Source organism: Rhinoraja longicauda, chromosome 26, assembly GCF_053455715.1.
Source record: "Rhinoraja longicauda isolate Sanriku21f chromosome 26, sRhiLon1.1, whole genome shotgun sequence".
Taxonomy (NCBI): Eukaryota; Metazoa; Chordata; class Chondrichthyes; order Rajiformes; family Arhynchobatidae; genus Rhinoraja; species Rhinoraja longicauda.
The window spans coordinates 12636851-12657382 of NC_135978.1; the positions used below are offsets into that span (position 1 = coordinate 12636851).

At 41.8% G+C, this 20532-nt stretch overlaps 1 protein-coding gene across 12 annotated transcripts in view; it reads left to right on the plus strand.

Moving 5' to 3' along the window:
• LOC144606440 (septin-4-like) overlaps positions 1-20532 on the plus strand; it is a 74379-nt gene that overhangs the window by 18517 nt on the left and 35330 nt on the right. For 3 of the 12 annotated variants that reach the window (XM_078422519.1, XM_078422520.1, XM_078422522.1), the window contains exons 2-4: positions 1010-1202; positions 11236-11373; positions 15294-15638. The exons of 2 other annotated variants lie outside the window; for them this stretch is intronic. In XM_078422519.1, the coding sequence (XP_078278645.1) occupies positions 1176-1202; positions 11236-11373; positions 15294-15638 (510 nt within the window). In that variant the 5' untranslated portion in view covers positions 1010-1175. Of the gene's footprint in view, positions 1-1009; positions 1203-9268; positions 9405-11235; positions 11374-15293; positions 15639-20532 lie in introns of those variants that run through there. 7 more of the 12 variants (XM_078422526.1, XM_078422527.1, XM_078422528.1 and 4 more) reach the window with 5 other exon arrangements.

Genomic DNA, 20532 nt, shown 5'->3' on the forward strand with positions numbered 1-20532 from the left:
CATGGAATTGTCCTGTAAATGTTTGCTCTTGTAAATTGCATTTGTATTTAATTATCATTAGACAGCCACTCTGGAACAGAAGCTCCTTTCAGAGCTCCTTGCAACAGAAGAACAGGCCCTTTAGCCCACAACATCTGTGCTGAACATGATGCCAAGTCAAATGAATTGTAGAGAAATATAAGACTATTCTCATTGATACCATATTATCATTCAAGTCTTTCAAGAAAGTAGCACATTATACACCTTTTTTTTAAAGTGCTGGAAAGATCAAATCCAACAACATCTGCAGAGGGAGAAACAGTTAATGTAATCAGAATAACAACCCTGTTTATCTCTCCACAGATGCTGCCTGACCAGCTGATCATTTCAGCATTTGCTGTTTTTATTTCACGATCTCTGATGTACGGTGCTTTTGCATCGGTGTATTTTGAGAGAGGAATGTTGTTTGATGAATATAAATCCCCAAAGATCCATTGACCAACCAACAGCATGAAACACAAAAACTGATGGTCAATTGCACCAGTTGCTTCTCCATATCACTAACGAACAGGTTTTTCTAGAACGGCAGTGAAATAAGTTACAGAGCTCATTCCATGTTGCCATTGCTTTTCCAGCAATTTAAATCAAACTGGCTAGAGTTGGTGTTTGAATACACTTGAACCCTCTTTGAGGCAGTTTTGTTGGGTTGCTTTTAAGTTTCCTTGTTTCGTCTTTTCTTCTTGTGACAAAGACCGTAGCGCAACTGCTTTCATCCAGAGGCATTTCAGGAATCTTTAACAGTGGCTAATAATAGTTAATCAAAACTAACTTTTTGTTTATCCTTGACTCTGTGTCTGTTTTTATTCTTGGACGTAGCTGTGAGACTGCCTGGAATAAAGGCATGGCATTCGAGGGGTTACAAAAAAACCATTTGCTCCCTCTATCGTTCAATTTGGATTGCAAGTATGCGGCTGTTGCCAGTATTTATGTCCCAGGCTTACCATAGGGATGTGTTCTAATTTTCCTGCAGTCCGTGGTCGGTGTGGATACCCAGTCAATGCCGATGGTGGGAATATGATAATGATGTGGAGTAACGGTCTCAGTTTGGAGAGCGGTGACTCATTGCGATGCTAGGGAACCAGCAGGCACTGTCTCCTCCTTGTGCCCATTGATTGTTGCTGAGATTGACTGGGAACATGGCCTGTCACACGGACATTGTGGAGGTATGTGGCTGTGTTATGATTTTTCTTTCTCGGCGTCGGCACTGGCTACTTCACGCTGACTCCATAAATACGAGGGCTCGGAATCTCCTTTGGCCACCACGCGTGATGTCTTTGCTATCCTTGAGAAACCTTGTGGAGTTTCTTATTATTAGAGATTAATTCTCTTCCTCAGTTTTAATAAGTTAAAAAAAAAACCTTGCCCACGGAAGGGCAGGATTTGCTGAGCGACACAGACTAGTGCAGCTAATGCTTTAGCTCCAAGGTCAGAGGTTCCATTTGTGATTTGGTTGGTGTGACGAGAGATTCATTCTGTGTGTTTCTTGCTATTGTGTGCACTTTATAATAGATTCAGCCTGTGCAATACTGCCGTGTCTCACAGCACTTCAGTAAGCAATTAAAATCTTTGGCATGCGATTCACACCACTATTTAAATATTGATCAGTTGCTGTTATAAAATCTGTTTCACTTCACCTTCAAACTTGCTGAATTGAGTGGATGCCCTAACGTTACTGCCAGAAACATATGTGTGTGGACAAACTGACAACAGCTGAGTTCTGCTTTCAGTTCCAAATGATACATGAATACACACTAATGGTCCCGCAGGATGACGGTGACTTTGGTAATATATTGTACTGTGATCAATGTTGTGGTGCAGGCCGACGTTGCAGGGAAAGGTATGGAAGAACTGGAAGTAATCTTCTGAGAGGGGATGTGTACCTATTGAAGGCACAATATTCCCTGGAGCAGTGCCATGAGCATTTATTTTGGATGTACGAACAGATCACCTGTGGCAAAGCTGGTAGAGCATTGTGGAGTGAATTTTAAGTTGCTACTGTTCCTGAATTATGGAGTGGAGTGGAGTAGGGAAGGAGAATAGGGAAACAGAGAAATAGTGGGGGGTCAGGCATGAAAGGAAGCTGCAGGAGGGGCAGACGAGCATGTCTAAAAGTTTAAAGTTCTTGATTTATTGGAGAATCGGGGCAGTTTAGTTATACTGTAGGTAAACAGTTCCTTGCAAAACCTTTCTACATCAGTTACTTCCACTGTCTCTTTAGTGCCACTGGACAAAGGTCAATGTCATTAACGTTCCAGGTTTACCATTTGTCAAATCAATATGTTTATTTTAAGTAGAAGCTTTCCTTCCTTGATGCCCACAAGTAATCTGGAGTGTGGGTTATATGTAGAAATTCAATTCCTAGTTGTTTATTTTAACACTACATGCTTGATAATGTTCCTTTCTCAGAGTGATGTTGAGGTCAGCTGACAAGTGATGTCATTCCACTGCCACATCTCTGGAGAAAAAAGATGGATGACGTTTCGGGTCGAGACCCTTCTTCAGTCCCAACCCAAAGTGTCACCCATCCTTGTTCTCTAGAGAAACTGCCTGACCCGCTGAGTTACTCCAGCACTTTGTTTCTATCTTCAGTATATACTAGCATCTGCAGTTCCTTTCCACACATTACTTTCTCTGGTCCTGGTCAAGCCATTGTACCTGTGTCAGTATTGGTCTGCATCTGGAGATAAGCTCAGCGCCAGTACTACCTTCTTTGCCTGGCACGGCACTTCGTTGGCTAAATTACTTCCAGCAGCATTCATCAGTCTCCCTTGATCTTATTGACAACACAGTCTACGGATGAGTTAGTGTTGAATTCTCATATCACCTTCTCCTTCACTGTGGCACAGCTACATTGACCGCACTGGCTGCTCAGCAAAACCACATGACACTCCCAGTCAAACAAATTGGCAGTCAGCTACCAAACCAAGTATTGTTTTTTGTCATATATTGGTTAATGTGTCTGAAGACTATTGCTGGAATAGTTAGCCAGAACTGGGTTAAAAAAAGCTACATGTAATTATTGTACATACCAACTGGATTTTAAGCTGGTCACCACTGCACTGCAATTAAGCTGACTCAGAATTTCTGCTGTAGATATTTATCATTGGCAGGCACGCCGTTGATAGACGTACAGGTATGTAGGTTAATTGGCTGGGTAAATGTAAATGTAAAAATTGTCCCTAGTGGGTGTAGGATAGTGTTAATGTACGGGGATCGCTGGGCAGCACGGACTTGGAGGGCCGAAAAGGCCTGTTTCCGGCTGTATATATATGATGATGATATGATGATGATATACCTTCTCAAGGGTAATTAGTGAGCTCATAATTCAGGCCTGATCCCATAAACTAATAAAATAAAAGTGTAAATATGCTGATATTTTCAGTCACATTGTATATTTAATATGGCAAGGGGTTAACAAAATACAGCCGTAAAATTAAGGCAGCCTGCCCACTGATCAATAAGTCCAATACCAGTCGACAAGCTGGAATCTCTAAACAAGTCACGTTTAAACTAACAGTCACGTGTAAACTAACAAGGCAGGGGAATGGGACCAAATGCAAGGACTACAAGGGCCATAAAAGGTGGACAGAAGCGAAAAGTAGAAGGGTGATAAGAAAAACTAACCTGAAAGCTTTGTGCCTTAATGCGAGGAGCATTCAAAATAAAGTGGATGAATTGAATGCACAGTTAGTAGTTAAGAGATATGATAGTTGGCAGTACGGAGACATGGCTCCAGGGTGACCAAGGCTGGGAGCTAAACATGCAGGGGGATTCAATATTCAGGAAGGATAGACAGAAAGGAAGAGGAGGTGGGGTGGCATTGCTGGTTAAAGAGGAGATTAATGCAATGGCAAGGAGAGACATTAGCTTGGATGCTGTAGAATCGGTATGGGTAGAAGTAAGAAGTAAGAAATAGCCAAGGGCAGAAAACACTTGTTGGAGTTTTATACAAACCACCAAAAAATAGTAGGGAAGTTGGGGATAGCATCAAGCAAGAAATTAGGGATTCGTGTAGCAACGGTACAGCGGTTATCATGGGTCACTTTAATCTATATGGATTCGGCCAACCAAATTGGTAACAGTGCTGAGGGGGACGATTTCCTGGAATGTATACCAGATGGGTTTTTAAACTAATATAAAGAGGAACCGACTAGAGGTAGGCCATCCTAGTTTGTTTTCAAATACACAGGACGTGATGTTAAAATCCAAAGTGCCACCTCTTAACTTGCTCCCAGTGGTGATGGAAGGCTTCACCTACGCTCCTCCGATGTTGAGAAAGGCTGGGCAGACATGTCATTGGGGTTATCAAGTGGGCTCCTACTTTCATCAACATTTCGCTGACTGGGCCCACGATGTCTCCAGTTGGCTCAGTGGTGCTTTCTGGCGTCCCAGAACCACCCCCTCTGCATCTGCCTAGCCGGCTTATTTGGGAGACCAGATGCGGTCTTTCCTGTTCAGCCATCCTAGACTGGGTATTGTGTATTGAGGAAGGGTTAGTTAGCGATCTTGTTGTGCAAGGCCCCTTGGGCAACAGTGACCATAATACGGTGGAATTCTGCATTAGGATGGAGAGTGACATGGTTAATTCAGAGACCAGGGTGCTGAACTTGAATAAAGGAGACTTTGAAGGTATGGGACAGGAATTGGTTCAGATGGACTGGCAAATTATACCTAAAGGGTTGACAGTGGAGATGCAATGGTGAAGATTTAAAGACGGCATGGATGAACTCCAGAATTTGGTCATCCCTGTCTGGCAAAAAAAAACAAAACTGGGAAGGCGACTCAACCATGACTGACGAGGGAAGTCAAGGGTAGTGTTAATGCCAAGGAAGAGGCGTTTAAATTGGCCGGAAGAAGTGGCATACCAGAGGATTGAGAGAAATTGTGAACTCAACAGAGGAGTGCAAAGGGGTTAATTAAAAGGGGGGGGGGGGGGGGAGAGCATGAAAGAAAGCTTGCGGGAAACATAAAAACTGACTGTAAAAGTTTCTATAGGTATGTAAAAATGGAAAAGATTGGTGAAGACGAATGTAAGTCACTTACAGTCAGAGACAGGTGAATTTATAATGGGAACAAGGAAATGGCAGAACAGTTAAATGAGTACTTTGGTTCTGTCTTCACTAAGGAAGACACAAACAATCCCCCGGAAATACTAGGGAACCGAGGATCTAGTGGGAGGGAGGAACTGATGGGAATCCACATTAGTCAGAAAATGGTGGTAGGTAAACTGTTGGGACTGAAGGCAGATAAATCCGCAGGGCCAGATGGTCTGCATCCCAGAGTACACATATAGCTGGGTGGCCCTAGAAATCGTGGATGCATTGATGATCATTTTCCAATGTTCTCTCGACTCTGGATCAGTTCCTGTGGACTGGAGGGTAGCCAATGTGACTCCACTTTTAAAGAAAGGAGGGAGAGAAAAAAACGGGGAATTATAGACCAGATAGCCTGACATCAGTAGTGGGGAAGATGCTGGAGTCGATTATTAAAGTTGATATAGCAGCACATTTGGAAAGCAGTGACGGGATTGGTCAAAGTCAGCATGGATTTATGAAGGGGATGCTTGACTAATCTTTTGGAATTTTTTTGAGGATGTAACAAGTAGAATGGATAAGGGAGAGCCAGTGGATGTGGTGTATCTGGACTTTCAAAAAGCCTCTAACAAGGTCCCACACAAGAGATTAGTGTGCAAAATGTTATTGGGAGTAGGGTATTGACATGGATAGAGAACTGGTTGGCAGACAGGAAACAAAGAGTAGGAATTAACAGGTCCCTTTCAGAATGGCAGGCTGTGACTAGTGGGGTGCCACAAGGCTCGGTGCTGGGACCCCAGTTGTTTACAATGTATACTAATGATTTAGACGAGGGAATTAAATGTAACATCTCTAAGTTTGCGATGACACAAAGCTGAGTGGCGGTGTGAGCTGCGAGGAGGATGCCATGAGGCTGCAGGGTGACTTGGATAGGTTGGGTGAATGGGCAGAAGCATGGCAGATGCAGTAAAATGTGGATAAATGTGAGATTATCCACTTGGGTGACAAGAACAGGAAAGCTGATTATCTGAATGATGTCAGATTGGGAGAAGGGGAGGTGCAACGAGAACTGGGTGTGCTTGTACATCAGTCACTGAAAGTAAGCATACAGGTACAGCAGGCAGTGAAAAAAGCTAATGGCATGTTGGCCTTCATTGCGAAAGGATTTGTTTAGGAGCAGGGAGGTCCTACTGCAGTTGTACAGGGCCCTGGTGAGTCCGCACCTGGAGTATTGTGTGCAATTTTGGTCCCCTAATTTGAGGAAGGACTTTATTGCTATTGAGGGAGTGCAGCGTTAGTTCACCAAGTTAATTCCCGGGATGGCAGGTCTGACGTATGATGAAATAATGGGTCGACTGGGCTTGTATTCGCTGGAATTTAGAAGGATGAGAGGGGATCTTTAGAAACATATAAAATTCTTAGATGATCGGACAGGGTAGATGCAAGAAAAATGTTCCCGATGTTGGGGGAGTCCAGAATCAGGGGTCACAGTTTAAGGATAAGGGGTAGGCCATTTAGGACTGAGATGAGGAAAAACGTTTTCACCCAGAGAGTTGTGAATCTGTGGAATTCTCTGCCACAGAAGGCAGTGGAGGCCAATTCACTGGATGTTTTCAAGAGAGAGTTGGATTGAGCTCTTAGGGCTAAGGGAATCAAGGGATATGGGGAAAAAGCCGTAACAGGGTATTGATTTTGGATTATCAGCCATGATCATATTGAATGGCGGTGCTGGCTCGATGGGCCGAATGGCCTACTCCTGCACCTATTTTCTGTTTCTATGTTTCTAGGACACGAGATTTGTATCAGTGCCATTCCTTTAAAATTGTATTTCTTAATGCAACCTTCCTTGTTCCTTCTTTGTGTATCCAGATCTACACGCGCAGTTCTGCAAATACATTCCAATAAACAAAATTGAATGCAAGCACATCATCCATTTGAGTTTTTCTAAAGCCTCAATGAATTCAAACTGCATTCCAATCTTGCCACTGAATTTCTCTTAAACACCTTCATTTGTGATGGGATGAAGAGGACACACTGTGTATTCCCTTCGTTGTGGATGATTTAGGATTGTGGAACCCACTGCCTGAAAGTGAGTTCTTGAGTTTGTGAAGAGCTTGTAGGGATGTAGATCAAAAGCCAGGAAGGAGGATGACCTGACAGTCCATTTATAGTTGGCAAGACATGGTGAATTGAATAGTCCACTTTCAGTCGAAACAAGAATCAAACTTAGCTGGTCGTGCAGCATGTCTGGAGAACATGGATACCTATTGTGTTGGGACCCAACTTCAAGGAGGGAGAGAGAAAATTGGAAGAGAGGAGGGGCAGGACAAAGCCTGGCGAGTGATAGGCTGGTAAGGTGAGTTTGGATAGGCAGATGGTTGGATCAAGGCCGGAGATGAAAAGACAAACAGTGAGATCAGGATAGAAGAATTGCAAATTGTGAAGCCAAAGGAAGGAATATATGTGGAAGAGATGGGGAGGGGAGAAATATTTCTAGTCCAAATGGGGCAGAGAAAAAATATACTCTGTGCGAAATGCTTTTGGGATACACCACATCACCGAGCTATTTGGAAAACTACTTTGATAATGGTCTTAAGTATTCAAGTTTTGCTGATGCCTTATGTTTGTAATGTATCTGAAGGGTTGTTCTAGTTTAGTATGTCTAGAGAGGGTATATTCGAACAAGAGTTCAAGATTAATTTCATGGTGTTTTTGTGTGGGGTTGCTGATTATGTATTCTTCAAATACATAATATTCTAGTCGGTATATTCTGAATAGTGGCATTGCAAACATTCAGAGATCCTATCTGATTAAAATGGAATTCTAACAGAATCTGGCAAGTTTAAATTCATTTACAATTGACTTGTGATGAGAGCAAATGAGCTGCCCGGCTTTTTGTTCAAGGTGACTTGGCTTTGCGTGACTGCTTTCTGTGATTAATTGAACTGATCTGATTGTGCCAATGGCAACTGAACATTATGTCCCATCAATATAATTGATAAGGTTGTGTCTGCCTACCCTCTCCCATCCTGTCAGTAACTTTGCCTGCACTTGATATAACACTGGAAGCATTGCACAGCCCAGGCAGCATCCATGGGGAGAGGTGACAAGGCAGAACTGATCCCTCCCTGAAATGTCTTGTCTCCACACATTCTGGAGACGTGAGATTGCAGATGCTGGAATGTTGACCAGAAGACAAATTGCTAGAGGGACATAGCAGCCCATCCAATGTCGGTGGAGGGAAATGGACATCAGTCTGAGGAAAGGTTCACGACCTGTAACTTGGTTTGGTAAATTAGTAATTTCAACACTGTCAGACCTGTTCTCAGTCCATGTGGTCCTAATTTATCTTTCTCTTCTGGAGAGCAGTTTTTTAAAAAACTTATTTCTCCAGCCAACCCTTGTTCCCTCTTATTTTGGCATCCATCTATATTTTGTTACTCTTGCATTGTTTCTTTGGGGTATCTTTTCCATTACTTAAATTATAGAGTGTTTCTTTATATTTCTGCAGTATTTCTCTTTCTGACATCCATGTCTTTCTCTGCTCCTTCCTTGTCCACATACTCTCACTCTTTTCGCCTATGGATTACTCTAATTGATTGTCATACTTCCAGAGCTAATAGACATTTCTGCCCGGGGCTGGCGGTGGAATTGTGAAGCAAATACATTTATGGTGAATGGGAATCATCCTGACTTGATTAATTGTGAGCCCTGGGCTTCAATGTAGATTAAGCACATCCCACACACTTTATATAAGCTGCTTGCAGGCACAGCCTCCCAGTCGCTGTGAGATCAACTTCCAGAGCTTGGCAAAGGGTAGCTGGTTTAACAGTCGTTCAAATGGCAACACCTATTATGGGTGAGGTGGGAGAGATGTTTCTCAGATATAACATCAGAATATTTTTATGATGCTTCATTTCTTGAACAATCATATGCATGCATCTGTATATGGCTTTTAAAAAATATGATCTATGAGTTTCCATGCATGAAAGTGTTTCAATGTGTTTACATAATCCATATGTTTGTTCAACTACTGAGTGTTTCTTTAAATGGTGTTACATGGTCCATCTAGATATTTGTATATGATGCATATGTTTCTCCATGTTTTATTTAAATGCACGTGTCCCATCATGTAGTACACAGACGTGCATGGTGCAACTACAATTGTGGATGTGAGAAATAGAACAAGTGAAGTATTGTAATGTTGAAAGTTTGAAACAGGACCGAAATTACTGGAAATCAAGAAATCGGGCAGCATTATCGGAGAGAAAATAGTGTTAATGTTCGTAGATCTGTGACTTTTCATTCCAACTGATGAACCTTGCACATGTTGTAAGTATTGAGCAAGAGCAACTTTGGAGGAGAGGTGAGAACAAAAGGGAGGATTTGCAGCAGGGCAGAAGGCAGGCATGAATAAGTGAAGCAGCATCTTCTGACTGAAACATTGGGAACAGTGATTACGATTTGAAATTATTAAATTCTATGCAGCATTGGGAAGACAGTGGAAGATAACATAAAGATAGGGACACAGAATAAAGAAGTCATAATGACTTTACATCACTGGTTTCACTGCTAGTAGATTGTTTTATCCCATGCTGGAATAGGATAGAAAAGTTTTAAAGGGATGCAGAAAAGATTTACTAAATTAATTCCAGCGTGAAGGGACTTCAGTTATATCAATAGACCAGAGGAGCTAGGATGGAGGTTCTTGGAACAGGTTGAGAGGAATTTGGGAGGGGTTGTATTGGAACTATTTAAAATCCTGAAAGATTTAGAAAATGTAGATAGAATCTGTTCCTCATGGCAGAAAGATCATGAACGAGAGGACAGTGAATGAAAGTGATAAATATAAAACACTAAGTGGCGAATGGGGAAAAGCCTTTAGACACCAAATGATTAGGGTTGTGATTCACTGCTGGGAACAGTAGTGGAGGTGGAAAAAGACTCAAAAGGAACCGGATAAGTATCGGTGAGGAAAATGTTTGCATTCTCTGGGAAGAGAGTGGGAGAGAGGGACTAACTAAGTGGCATACTCTTGCGTAGAGTCTGTACAGATACAATGGGCTGAATGATCTTGTTCTCTGCTGTGAAAAAACAAGGAATAAAGGAGACAAATGGGAGGTATTGGCAATGTGCAAAAAAATTGGCTCAAGGACAGAAAGCAGACAAATGTAATAAAATGTTTTCAAACTAGAAAATGGGAGGCAGTGTATTCCCCAGGATGTCTGCTTTTTTTGGATGGTAAAATTTGCTGATGACACTAAATTGGTTTTTAGTTAGCTGAATATTAATAGACTACATGGGACAGATTGGCAGAACAGAAAAAAAAAATCAGGTAGCAGGTGAAATTTTAAATGGTAAAGAGAAGAGGAAAATTGCCATGTTACTGTTCTGTATGGTGTGTAGGTTATATGTGAAAACATATTATTGAAACAGGCAAGATATGTTGGGAATGTGATTACTAAAAGCATTGGAGGTTATGTGGAGTCATTGTAAAAGATTAATTAGGCTACATCTGGAGCATCACATCCAATTTCAAGGTCTCTGAGAAATTGCAGAAATATATGCTAGCATGGTTCTCGGGTTGAGAAATTTTGCCTCTAGACCTGTTCCTGAACTCATTCTAAAACTGATAGGGTGACCCCAGAGAACCTTTGAGGAAAAGAATTTGAGATGGATTTGAAACAGGTATCCAAGATGGTGTAATCAGGACATTACATTCCTAATGTAGAAAATTAGGATTCTTGCTGAAGGGCCAGTTTCTCTGCTGTACAAGTCTATGACTCAAAGGCAGACACAAAATGTTGGAGTAACTTAGCGGGACAGGCAGCATCTCTGGAGAGAAGGAATGGCTGACATTTTGGGTCGAGACCCTTCTTCAGACTGAAAGATTTGGCTCAAAGATTTGGTTAGATTACTTCTGCCCTGGCAAATGAATTTAGTGGCATAAGTAGACCAGAGGCCATTTGATTTCTGTCGTGATGCTATTAATTTTGCTGAAACTATTTGATATTTTGCTACCATTTTTTAACCAGATCACATTAAATTTTTCCTCTTTTTCTTGCATTATCCTTTCCTTTGGCCTGTTGCCTTTATTCCATTTTTGCTGTTCTTTGTTTGCCCTGTTCCCTCTGCTTACGCTGCACTCCCTTCCTGCACTGAGATGGCAGAATCTGACATGCCTCAGGCAAACTCTGAAGATGGTGAGTATTCTGCTCACTTACACACTGAGGATGTCAGCTGCAAAGACCACTCCACCAGGAGGACAAACTCCACACGGTCCACTGTGGAGCAGAAGCAGGTAACAATCATACAGACACAAATGTTAATCTTGTAATGTATGGGAATTAAACACTGGCTTCTTCATTCTTTCCCTATGTGACACACAGTAGTAATTCCCAGTCTATGCCTTGCCATTATGATCCATTAACAATTCCTATTAACAATTACTATTGCTATCAGTTAGATAGTAAGTAAAGAGCAGGCACACCACAAAATAAGTGCTCTTAGTCACATCTCCACCTTTAAAAATCTGATGGTATTCCATGAATATATCTCCTTGCCGTACATTATATAATGGATGCCTTCTCATTAGATGCAGGAAAAATGTTCCCAATGTTGGGCGAGTCCAGAACCAGGGGCCACAGTCTTAGAATAAAGGGGAGGCCATTTAAAACTGAGGTGAGAAGGAACTTTTTCACCCAGAGAGTTGTGAATTTGTGGAATTCTCTGCCACGGAGGGCAGTGGAGGCCAAATCACTGGATGGATTTAAGAGAGAGTTAGATAGAGCTCTAGGGGCTAGTGAAATCAAGGAATATGGGGAGAAGGCAGGCACGGGTTATTGATTGTGGACGATCAGCCATGATCACAATGAATGGTGGTGCTGGCTCGCAGGGCCGAATGGCCTCCTCCTGCACCTATTTTCTATGTTTCTATTATTTAGTTGGTATTACAATTTTATCATCTTGTTTTGAACCATTCTCAGGTATCACCATTTTGCTCAAGCAAAATACAATGAATGTTGTAAAATAAGAAAAAACAATGTGTTGGAAACACGCAACCGTTTTAAGCAGCATCTGTAGAGAATGGATGCTTTGTGAAGCAAAATCCAGGAGTTGGATATGCACAAGTAAAGCTCAGTGGAAATAACTTTTAATTATGATCATGTGTAATCAGAAGTTAGCAGGGCTAACATTTACAGTGCAGCTGTGGCATTGATGAGAAGCACCATTGGTTCACAACACTGCCTCTATTTTTGGGTCTTTGGAAATATTTTAAATAAATCACGTTTTAAGAAGCAGTAAAGCAGGAGGAGCTGATCGGAGAGATTAGATGCAAAGCAAACAAATGAAAATGATTCACACAGAAACAGAATAATGTAGATCCAGAGGAAATACAAGGAACTGCAGATGCTGGAGTATTGAACAAAAGACAAAGTGCAAGAGGAATTCAGCGGATAAGCCACCATCTGTGAGAGGAATGGACAGACAACACTTTGGACTGAAACGTTGTTTGTCGATTCCCTCCACAGATGTTGCCTGACCCGCTGAGTTGCTCCAGTACTTTGTGTTTTGTTCATCGGTCCAGAGGAGATGTAAATGGGAATACCAAAATCATAATCTGAAATTGTGGAGCTTTGTCGAATCTGGCAGGCTGTGATATTAAGGATATAATTCCTTCCTGTCCTTCAAGTTTACATTGGGCTTACAATGGTGCAGGTAGGATGCTGAGTTCCAGGGGATGAATGTGAGAGTAGGCTGGAGATTTAAAGTGCCAAATAACAGACCTCTTTGTGCAGCCTCTTGCAGTTAGTATTGTCTTTACATTGCTTTTGATCTATTGTGTGTAATGCATCCTCACTGATAACCTATTCTTTAGTTTAGAGTTTGATTTAGAGATACAGCGTGGTAACAGGTCTTTCGACCCACTGAGTCCACGTCAACCAGCAATCACCTAAGCACTATCTTGCGCAGAAAGGACCATTTTTTTTACAGAAGCCAATTAACCTTCAAACTTGCACGTCTTTGGAGTGTGGGAGGAAACCGGAGCACCCGGAGAAAAAAAACGCCTGGTCACAGGGAGAACGTGCAAACTCCGTACAGGCAGCACCCATAGTCAGGATCGAACCCAGGTCTCTGGCGCTGTACGGCAGCAACTTTACCGCTGCGCCATCGTGCCGCCCCTATATTGAATAATCATACCTTCACAATATTTGCATTTGGAAAGTAACATGTTGTTTAATATAAGGCAGATAATTTTTGTCAGTTTTTATTGGATTACGATATAGAGATATCAGGGTGACACCATGGCAACGCAGTTAGTGCTGCGGCCTCTTTCTCCAATGTTCGATTCTGACCTCGGGTGCTGTCTTTATGAGTTTGCACTTTCTTCCTTAGACGACAAGGGTTTCTGTTAAATGCTTGCGTTTTCTCCAAGATCCAGAACCCATGCCTGTAGAATTGGCTATTTCAAATTACCCCAGGGTAGGTAAATGGCAGAAGGTCCAAAAGAGGAATTGCTGGGTGTTTGCAAGAGAATAAGCTGTAAGAACTATAGAGAAACAAGGAAAGGGAGAATGGGATAGATGGGATTACACTGCAATGGGCCAAACAACCTCCTATTAATTCTAATGAGTATATTACCCTATTGTTTGCTTTCTTTCCATTCCGAACAATATTGCAGCAAAAAACATGATCTAAATTATTTTTTTCACTTACAACCTCAATGTTTTAAATCTGTTACGCAAGGCTGCTTCTTTTCCAGGGTGGCAAGGGAAGTTTCCCCTCATGCCAACGACATTGGCAATTGGCCTTGGGAAGCCTATTTCAGAAATCAAATAATTTTGAACCCATTTATACTCTTGGCCTCCCTCGGATATTCCACAGAATGACTGACAAACCTTTCCTCGGCTCACACCTCATTGGAATTTCTATTCCGAGGGTTAAAATCTGAATTGTGACTGTGGTTGGAATTCTAATGAAACCCGAGAGTGGCTTTATAAGTAGGAGTTGCAGCTACTGAAGTTATCATGGTGAGAAGTACTTACTTACACCACAGCTGGAGTTAGTTTGTTAGTTCATAAAGCTATATGGGGCCATTAGTATGCATAATTGATGGAAAATTAATGGTATTTTCCTAGTTGAGTCCTTTATGCTGCTGAAGTCACCCAACTTCACTTCAGTGCTTTAAGTCAATGTGATAAACCGTGAACTTTGGCAGGCAAGTGGGCCATATATTGTAAACATGCTGCAAGCATTCCTCACCTGACCACATACACATTCTTTCACACAACACCACAACGTCATTAATAATGAATGACAAAAAGCCGTAGAGCTCATTTTAATTCATCTATCTGGAATGTTTCCATTTGGTTCTCTCTTCATCGCATTGCAGCAGCATCCTATTAGCTTAGTAATAAATATAAGGATTTCCACTAATCTAGGGGTGTACAATTTAATTACCATGACCATGTGGAAGCATTTCCTGATATTCTTGCTGTAAGAAACAGGAAGCCAGGTGGTCATATTTTTCATGTCTCAGCTGAGCTCAGCAGTGAAACCTAACTACTGCTCCCTGACATCAATTAATTCCGCATTCTGGAAATGACCACGGACCACTTGTGCCTACGTTAATGTTTCACTGATGGTGATTGGTACCAACTATGTGGAGAAGTGTTCCAATGATTGATACTGAAACTTTAAAGGTGCCTTCCGGGAAATTGCTTACTATACGTTCAGAAGCGTAACCACAATTGCATCAATCTTTGGGGTTAATTAAAGGCGATTTTATATCTTGAGACATGTAAGCATTATAATATGAAGTTTAGGATCATGGTTTTATAAGTTTACATTTATGAACAATTTATTAATAGAGAACGATTTCTACTTCAGTGTAATAGAATGGTATGGTAAATAGCCTGGTGTCACTCCAGATAGACAACTATGCATGTTGTCCTTCATTTAACAATAGCGGTGAATGTGATGTTTATAGACACTTTGATTGGAGGGGCACTTTAGTCAAGATTCATGGCAAATCATTATTTGGTTGAGGTTAAACCAATTTACTTTTTGGTATTCCCTTTTCGTACTGTTTATTTAATGACTTTGGTTCTGTGTAAGATTTTCTTTTCTTTCATCCTTTCACAATATGCTTTTCTCTTTTTTTTTGCTCATAACCCCTGGTCATCCTGTGATCATGGTTGCATCCATCTTCCTCGCTAGCTTGCACATTTTCTGAAGGAAGACTCCGATGACTCTGAAGTAGAATGGATAATGAAGGAGAATGGCAGTGAAAAGTTCCCCCCTGTGTGTGTTATCCAAGAGAATTCTCCAATAAATGTAATATACCAGGAAAACTTGGAGATCAAACCTGGATTGGGATTATCGGAAAAGTTGAGTTCAAGTTCACCAGGAACGTCAGATGTAGAGAGAGATCAGTTCTGGCAACAGCCATTCCAAACGCAACAGTCCGATGGCCTTCTAGTTACCGTTGAGACGATGTCACAAAACTCCACATACAGGCCAAAGAGTCCGTTTGGAAAATCGGACCCGTATGACTCCTCTGAGGTAATGTTAAAAGATCAAAAAGTTCTAGCCGTGATTAACTCAATTAATCCATGGAGGAAGTGTCAACCCTCAAGTCTAGGTGTGGACGGTTGATCCATGACCTGGCAAATTGCTCCAAAATGCAAAATTTGATTATATATTATTTTATAATTGCTGTTGTGTTTTTAAAATTTTGGAGAGTTTGAGGTAACTGCTTCACTTTATTAATGCATACTTCAGAACTCTAAAATCTATCCCTAGAAATGCTTGCACATTAACAGTAACATGCGCAGTAGTAGTGATGTTATTCCGCGATGCTAGAAATTTCAGTATCAAGCAGTTGAGTTTCTTGGTAATTAATGGTAACGCAATTCTAAATGTTGCAATAATAAGCATTCCTTTCTGGGATATAAATATATTTCTTGATTTGATACGAATGGTGATGTGATCATAATATATCCTCCTGTCATTTCTTCTGAGCCACACCATAACACCGCAAAAGAAATAACATCAACAAGGCCGAACAGATTACTTCTTCTTGTGCCATACAGATGGGTAATGTGAGATCTGAGGCCACATACACTAAGTGCTTGAGTTCACATGCAAGATATTTTAAATGTTGTTATGTGATTCCCTGGTGAAAATGTTGTGGTTCTCATTACGTCGCTCCAGTGGGAAGGAAACGAAGAGAGGGCAGACTACTCTAACAAAACTAAATCATCAAGAATTAGATGCTTCCATTCTGAATATATGCACAATAATAATAATAATGATGGTAGTATTTCAACTGAAAGAGCTACTATTCAAATGACACCTGTCCCATTGAAATCCATGCATTGACTATGGGTTCTCTGCAATTGCTGTGCATGATTTTTGTGTTGGGGCAATCCAATATCACTTTGCAATGTTTCGCAAGGATGATTAATAGCATAGAAACATAGAAAATAGGTGCAGGAGTAGGCCATTCGGCCCTTCGAGCCTGCACCGCCATTCAATATGATCATGGCTGATCATTCAGCTCAGTAGCCTGTACCTGCCTTCTCTCCATACCCCCTGATCCCTTTAGCAAAAAGGGCCACATCTAACTCCCTCTTAAATATAGCCAATGAACTGGCCTCAACTACCTTCTGTGGCAGAGAATTCCACAGACTCACCACTCTGTGTGAAGAAATGTTTTCTCATCTCGGTCCTAAAAGACTTCCCTCTTATCCTTAAGCTGTGACCCCTGGTTCTGGACTCCCCCAACATCGGGAACAATCTTCCCGCATCTAGCCTCTCCAACCCCTTAAGAATTTTATATGTTTCTATAAGATCCCCCCTCAGTCTTCTAAATTCCAGCGAGTACAAGCCCAGTCTATCCAGTCTTTCCTCATATGTAAGTCCCGCCATCCCAGGGATCAATCTGGTGAACCTTCTCTGTACTCCCTCTAAGGCAAGAACGTATTTCCTCAGGTTAGGAGACCAAAACTGCACACAACACTCCAGGTGCGGTCTCACCAAGGCCCTGTACAACTGCAGCAGAACCTCCCTGCTCCTAAACTCAAATCCTCTTGCTATGAATGCCAACATACCATTCGCTTTCTTCACTGCCTGCTGCACCTGCATGCTTGCTTTCAATGACTGGTGCACCATGACACCCAGGTCCCGTTGCATCTCCCCTTCTCCCAATCGGTCACCATGCAGGTAATACTCTGCTTTCCTGTTCTTGCCGCCAAAGTGGATAACCTCACATTTATCCACATTATATTGCATCTGCCATGCATTTGCCCACTCGCCTATCTATCCAAGTCACTCTGCAGCCTCCTAGCATCCTCCTCGCAGCTAACACTGCCACCCAGCTTCGTGTCATCCGCAAACTTAGAGATGTTGCATTCAATTCCCTCGTCCAAATCATTAATATACACTGTAAATAACTGGGGTCCCAGCACTGAGCCTTGCGGTACCCCACTAGTCACTGCCTGCCATTCCGAAAAGGACCCGTTTATTCCTACTCTTTGCTTCCTGTCCACCAACCAATTTTCTATCCACCTCAACACTGAACCCTCAATACCGTGTGCTTTAAGTTTATACACCAATCTCCTATGTGGGACCTTGTCGAAGGCCTTCTGAAAGTCCAGATATAACACATCGACTGGTTCTCCCTTATCCACTCTACTAGTTACATCCTCGAAAAATTCTATAAGATTCGTCAGACATGATTTGCCTTTGGTAAATCCATGCTGACTTTGTCCGATGATATCACCACTTTACAAATGTAATGCTATCACATCTTTAATAACTGACTCTAGCATTTTCCCCACTACCGATGTTAGGCTAACTGGTCTATAATTCCCCGTTTTCTCTCTCCCTCCCTTTTTAAAAAGTGGGGTTACATTAGCTACCCTCCAGTCCTCAGGAACTACTCCAGAATTTAAAGAGTTTTGAAAAATTATCACTAATGCATCCACTATTTCTGAGGCTACTTCCTTAAGCACTCTGGGATGCAGCCTATCTGGCCCTGGGGATTTATCTGCCTTTAATCCATTTAATTTACCTAACACCACTTCCCGACTAACCTGGATTTCCCTCAGTTCCTCCATCTCATTAGACCCCCGGTCCCCCGCTATTTCCGGCAGACGGTTTATGTCTTCCTTAGTGAAGACAGAACCAAAGTATTTGTTCAATTGGTCTGCCATCTCCTTGTTCCCTATGATCAATTCACCTGTTTCCGACTGCAAGGGACCTACATTTGCCTTAACTAATCTTTTCCTCTTGACATATCTATAAAAGCTTTTGCAGCCTGTTTTTATGTTCCTTGCCAGTTTTCCCTCATAATCTATTTTCCCTTTCCTAATTAAGCCCTTTGTCCTCCTCTGCTGGACTCTGAATTTCTCCCAGTCCTCTGGTATGCTACTTTTTCTGGCATCTTACTTAAAGCACACTGGCTTGTGTGCGGTTCTGGCTCGAAGGGCAGAATGGCCTACTCCTGCACCTATTGTCTATTGTCTAAAATGTAGGGTAATCCTTTTTATTTAAAAAACATCCTCGGCGATCAACAGGTATAGCCTGGACTAGTTAAACCGTGGCATGTTACATCAACCGCCATGCTAAATGAAACATTACTCTTTAAACAACAACACCACCAGTTGTCTGACCAGTGTGATATATTCCTCCGATCTGAAAGATGTTTATCTAGAAATTGGATTCTGTTATTTTTTTCGGTACACAAAGACAGTGCTGCATTTATGGCCAAGTCACTTTTCGATATTCCTTTTAAACAAACATGGTGATAATAGCCAAAACACTTCAGAAAATAAATTGGTGTGTTTACTCTGTAAGGAGTTTGTACGTTCTCCCCGTGACCTGCGTGGGTTTTCTCCGAGATCTTCGGTTTCCTCCCACACTCCAAAGACGTACAGGTATGTAGGTTAATTGGCTGGGTAAATGTAAAAATTGTCCCTAGTGGGTGTAGGATAGTGTTGATGTACGGGGATCACTGGGCGGCACGGACTTGGAGGGCCGAAAAGGCCTGTTTCCGGCTGTAGATATATGATATGATATATGATACTCCAGAAACATTTCTTGATTGGATCTCATTCATTCTTGTGCACCTCTCCATGCCTTGTAGTGCAGCAAACAGAGAAGGGCACCAGCCCTTAAAAGCATAGTCCTGTTGGCAGTAAAGCAGCAGCATCAGATTTGGCTGCTGTGGGAAAGACAATGGCTTCAAGGGAGAGGGAGATGGTCCCTGATTTAGCAATAGAGGACTGGCCATTGTCGTCAGTAAGATATATCAGGTGTTATGGGGTTGAGAGAGAAAGATAGATCAGCCATGACTGAATGGCAGAGTAGACTTGATTAGTAGCCGAATGGCCTAATTCTGCTCTTATAACCTATGAACTTATGAAATGCAGAGCCAAGTCCACATTGCCAGGATGGGACTGGAGATTCCTCAGGTCACAATTGGAAAGTCCTGGCAGGAGGTGACCAAATCTTCTCCAGGTGTGAGAATCTGCATTCATTCAAGCAAAAGCAGAGTGAGCTGGAAGCCAGTGAAAGCAGTTGTAGTGAGTCATTTTAGTAATTGGATCAGGGAATTCATTCACTGATGTGTTACAACCAGCCAGCTATAAATAAGGTGTAAGGGATTATAAAGTATTGTCAGGGTGTTCATAGTAATCATTGATTAACCATGTTGGCATTAAGGATTGAAGCATTGAGAAACTCACTTTGTCTGCATTGGTGAATGTTAAGGCTCTTAAGAATATGGCAAGACCCTTAACAGCATTGATATACAGGGGCATTTGGGGTTACAAGTCCATCGCTCCTTGAAAGTGGCAACACAATTTCAGTGGTAAAGGAGGCTATTGGGTTTAATTTCATTGGTCAGGACATTGAATATAAGTGTCAGGAAGTCATGTTGCAGATTTGTAGGACTTTAGTTAGGCCGCATTTAGAGTATTGTGTGCTGTCTGATTGACCCATTACAGGAAGGGTGTGAAGGCTAATGGAGAGGGTGTAGAAGAGGTTTACCAGATTGCTATTTGAATTTGAGGGTATTAGTTATGAGGAGAGTTTGGACAAACTTGGATTGTTTTCTCTGGAACATTGTCAGTTGAGAGAGGCCTGATGGCATATAACATTATGAGAGGTGTAGATAAGGTAAACAATCAGAACCTTTTTCCTCAGGGTCAAAATTTAAAGCATTATGGGGCATAGCTTTAAGTTGAGAGTGGCAAAGTTTAAAGAAGATGTGCATGTCACTATTTTTATGTAGAATAGTGGGTTCCTGGCAGATGCTGTCAATAGTAATGGCAGAGGTAGATATGATAGTGACATTTAAAAGCTTTCTGATGGGCACATAGAAATGCAAGGAATGGAGGAACATGGAACGTGCAGGAAGAGATTAATAGTTTAATGGCCTCATGTTTGGCAT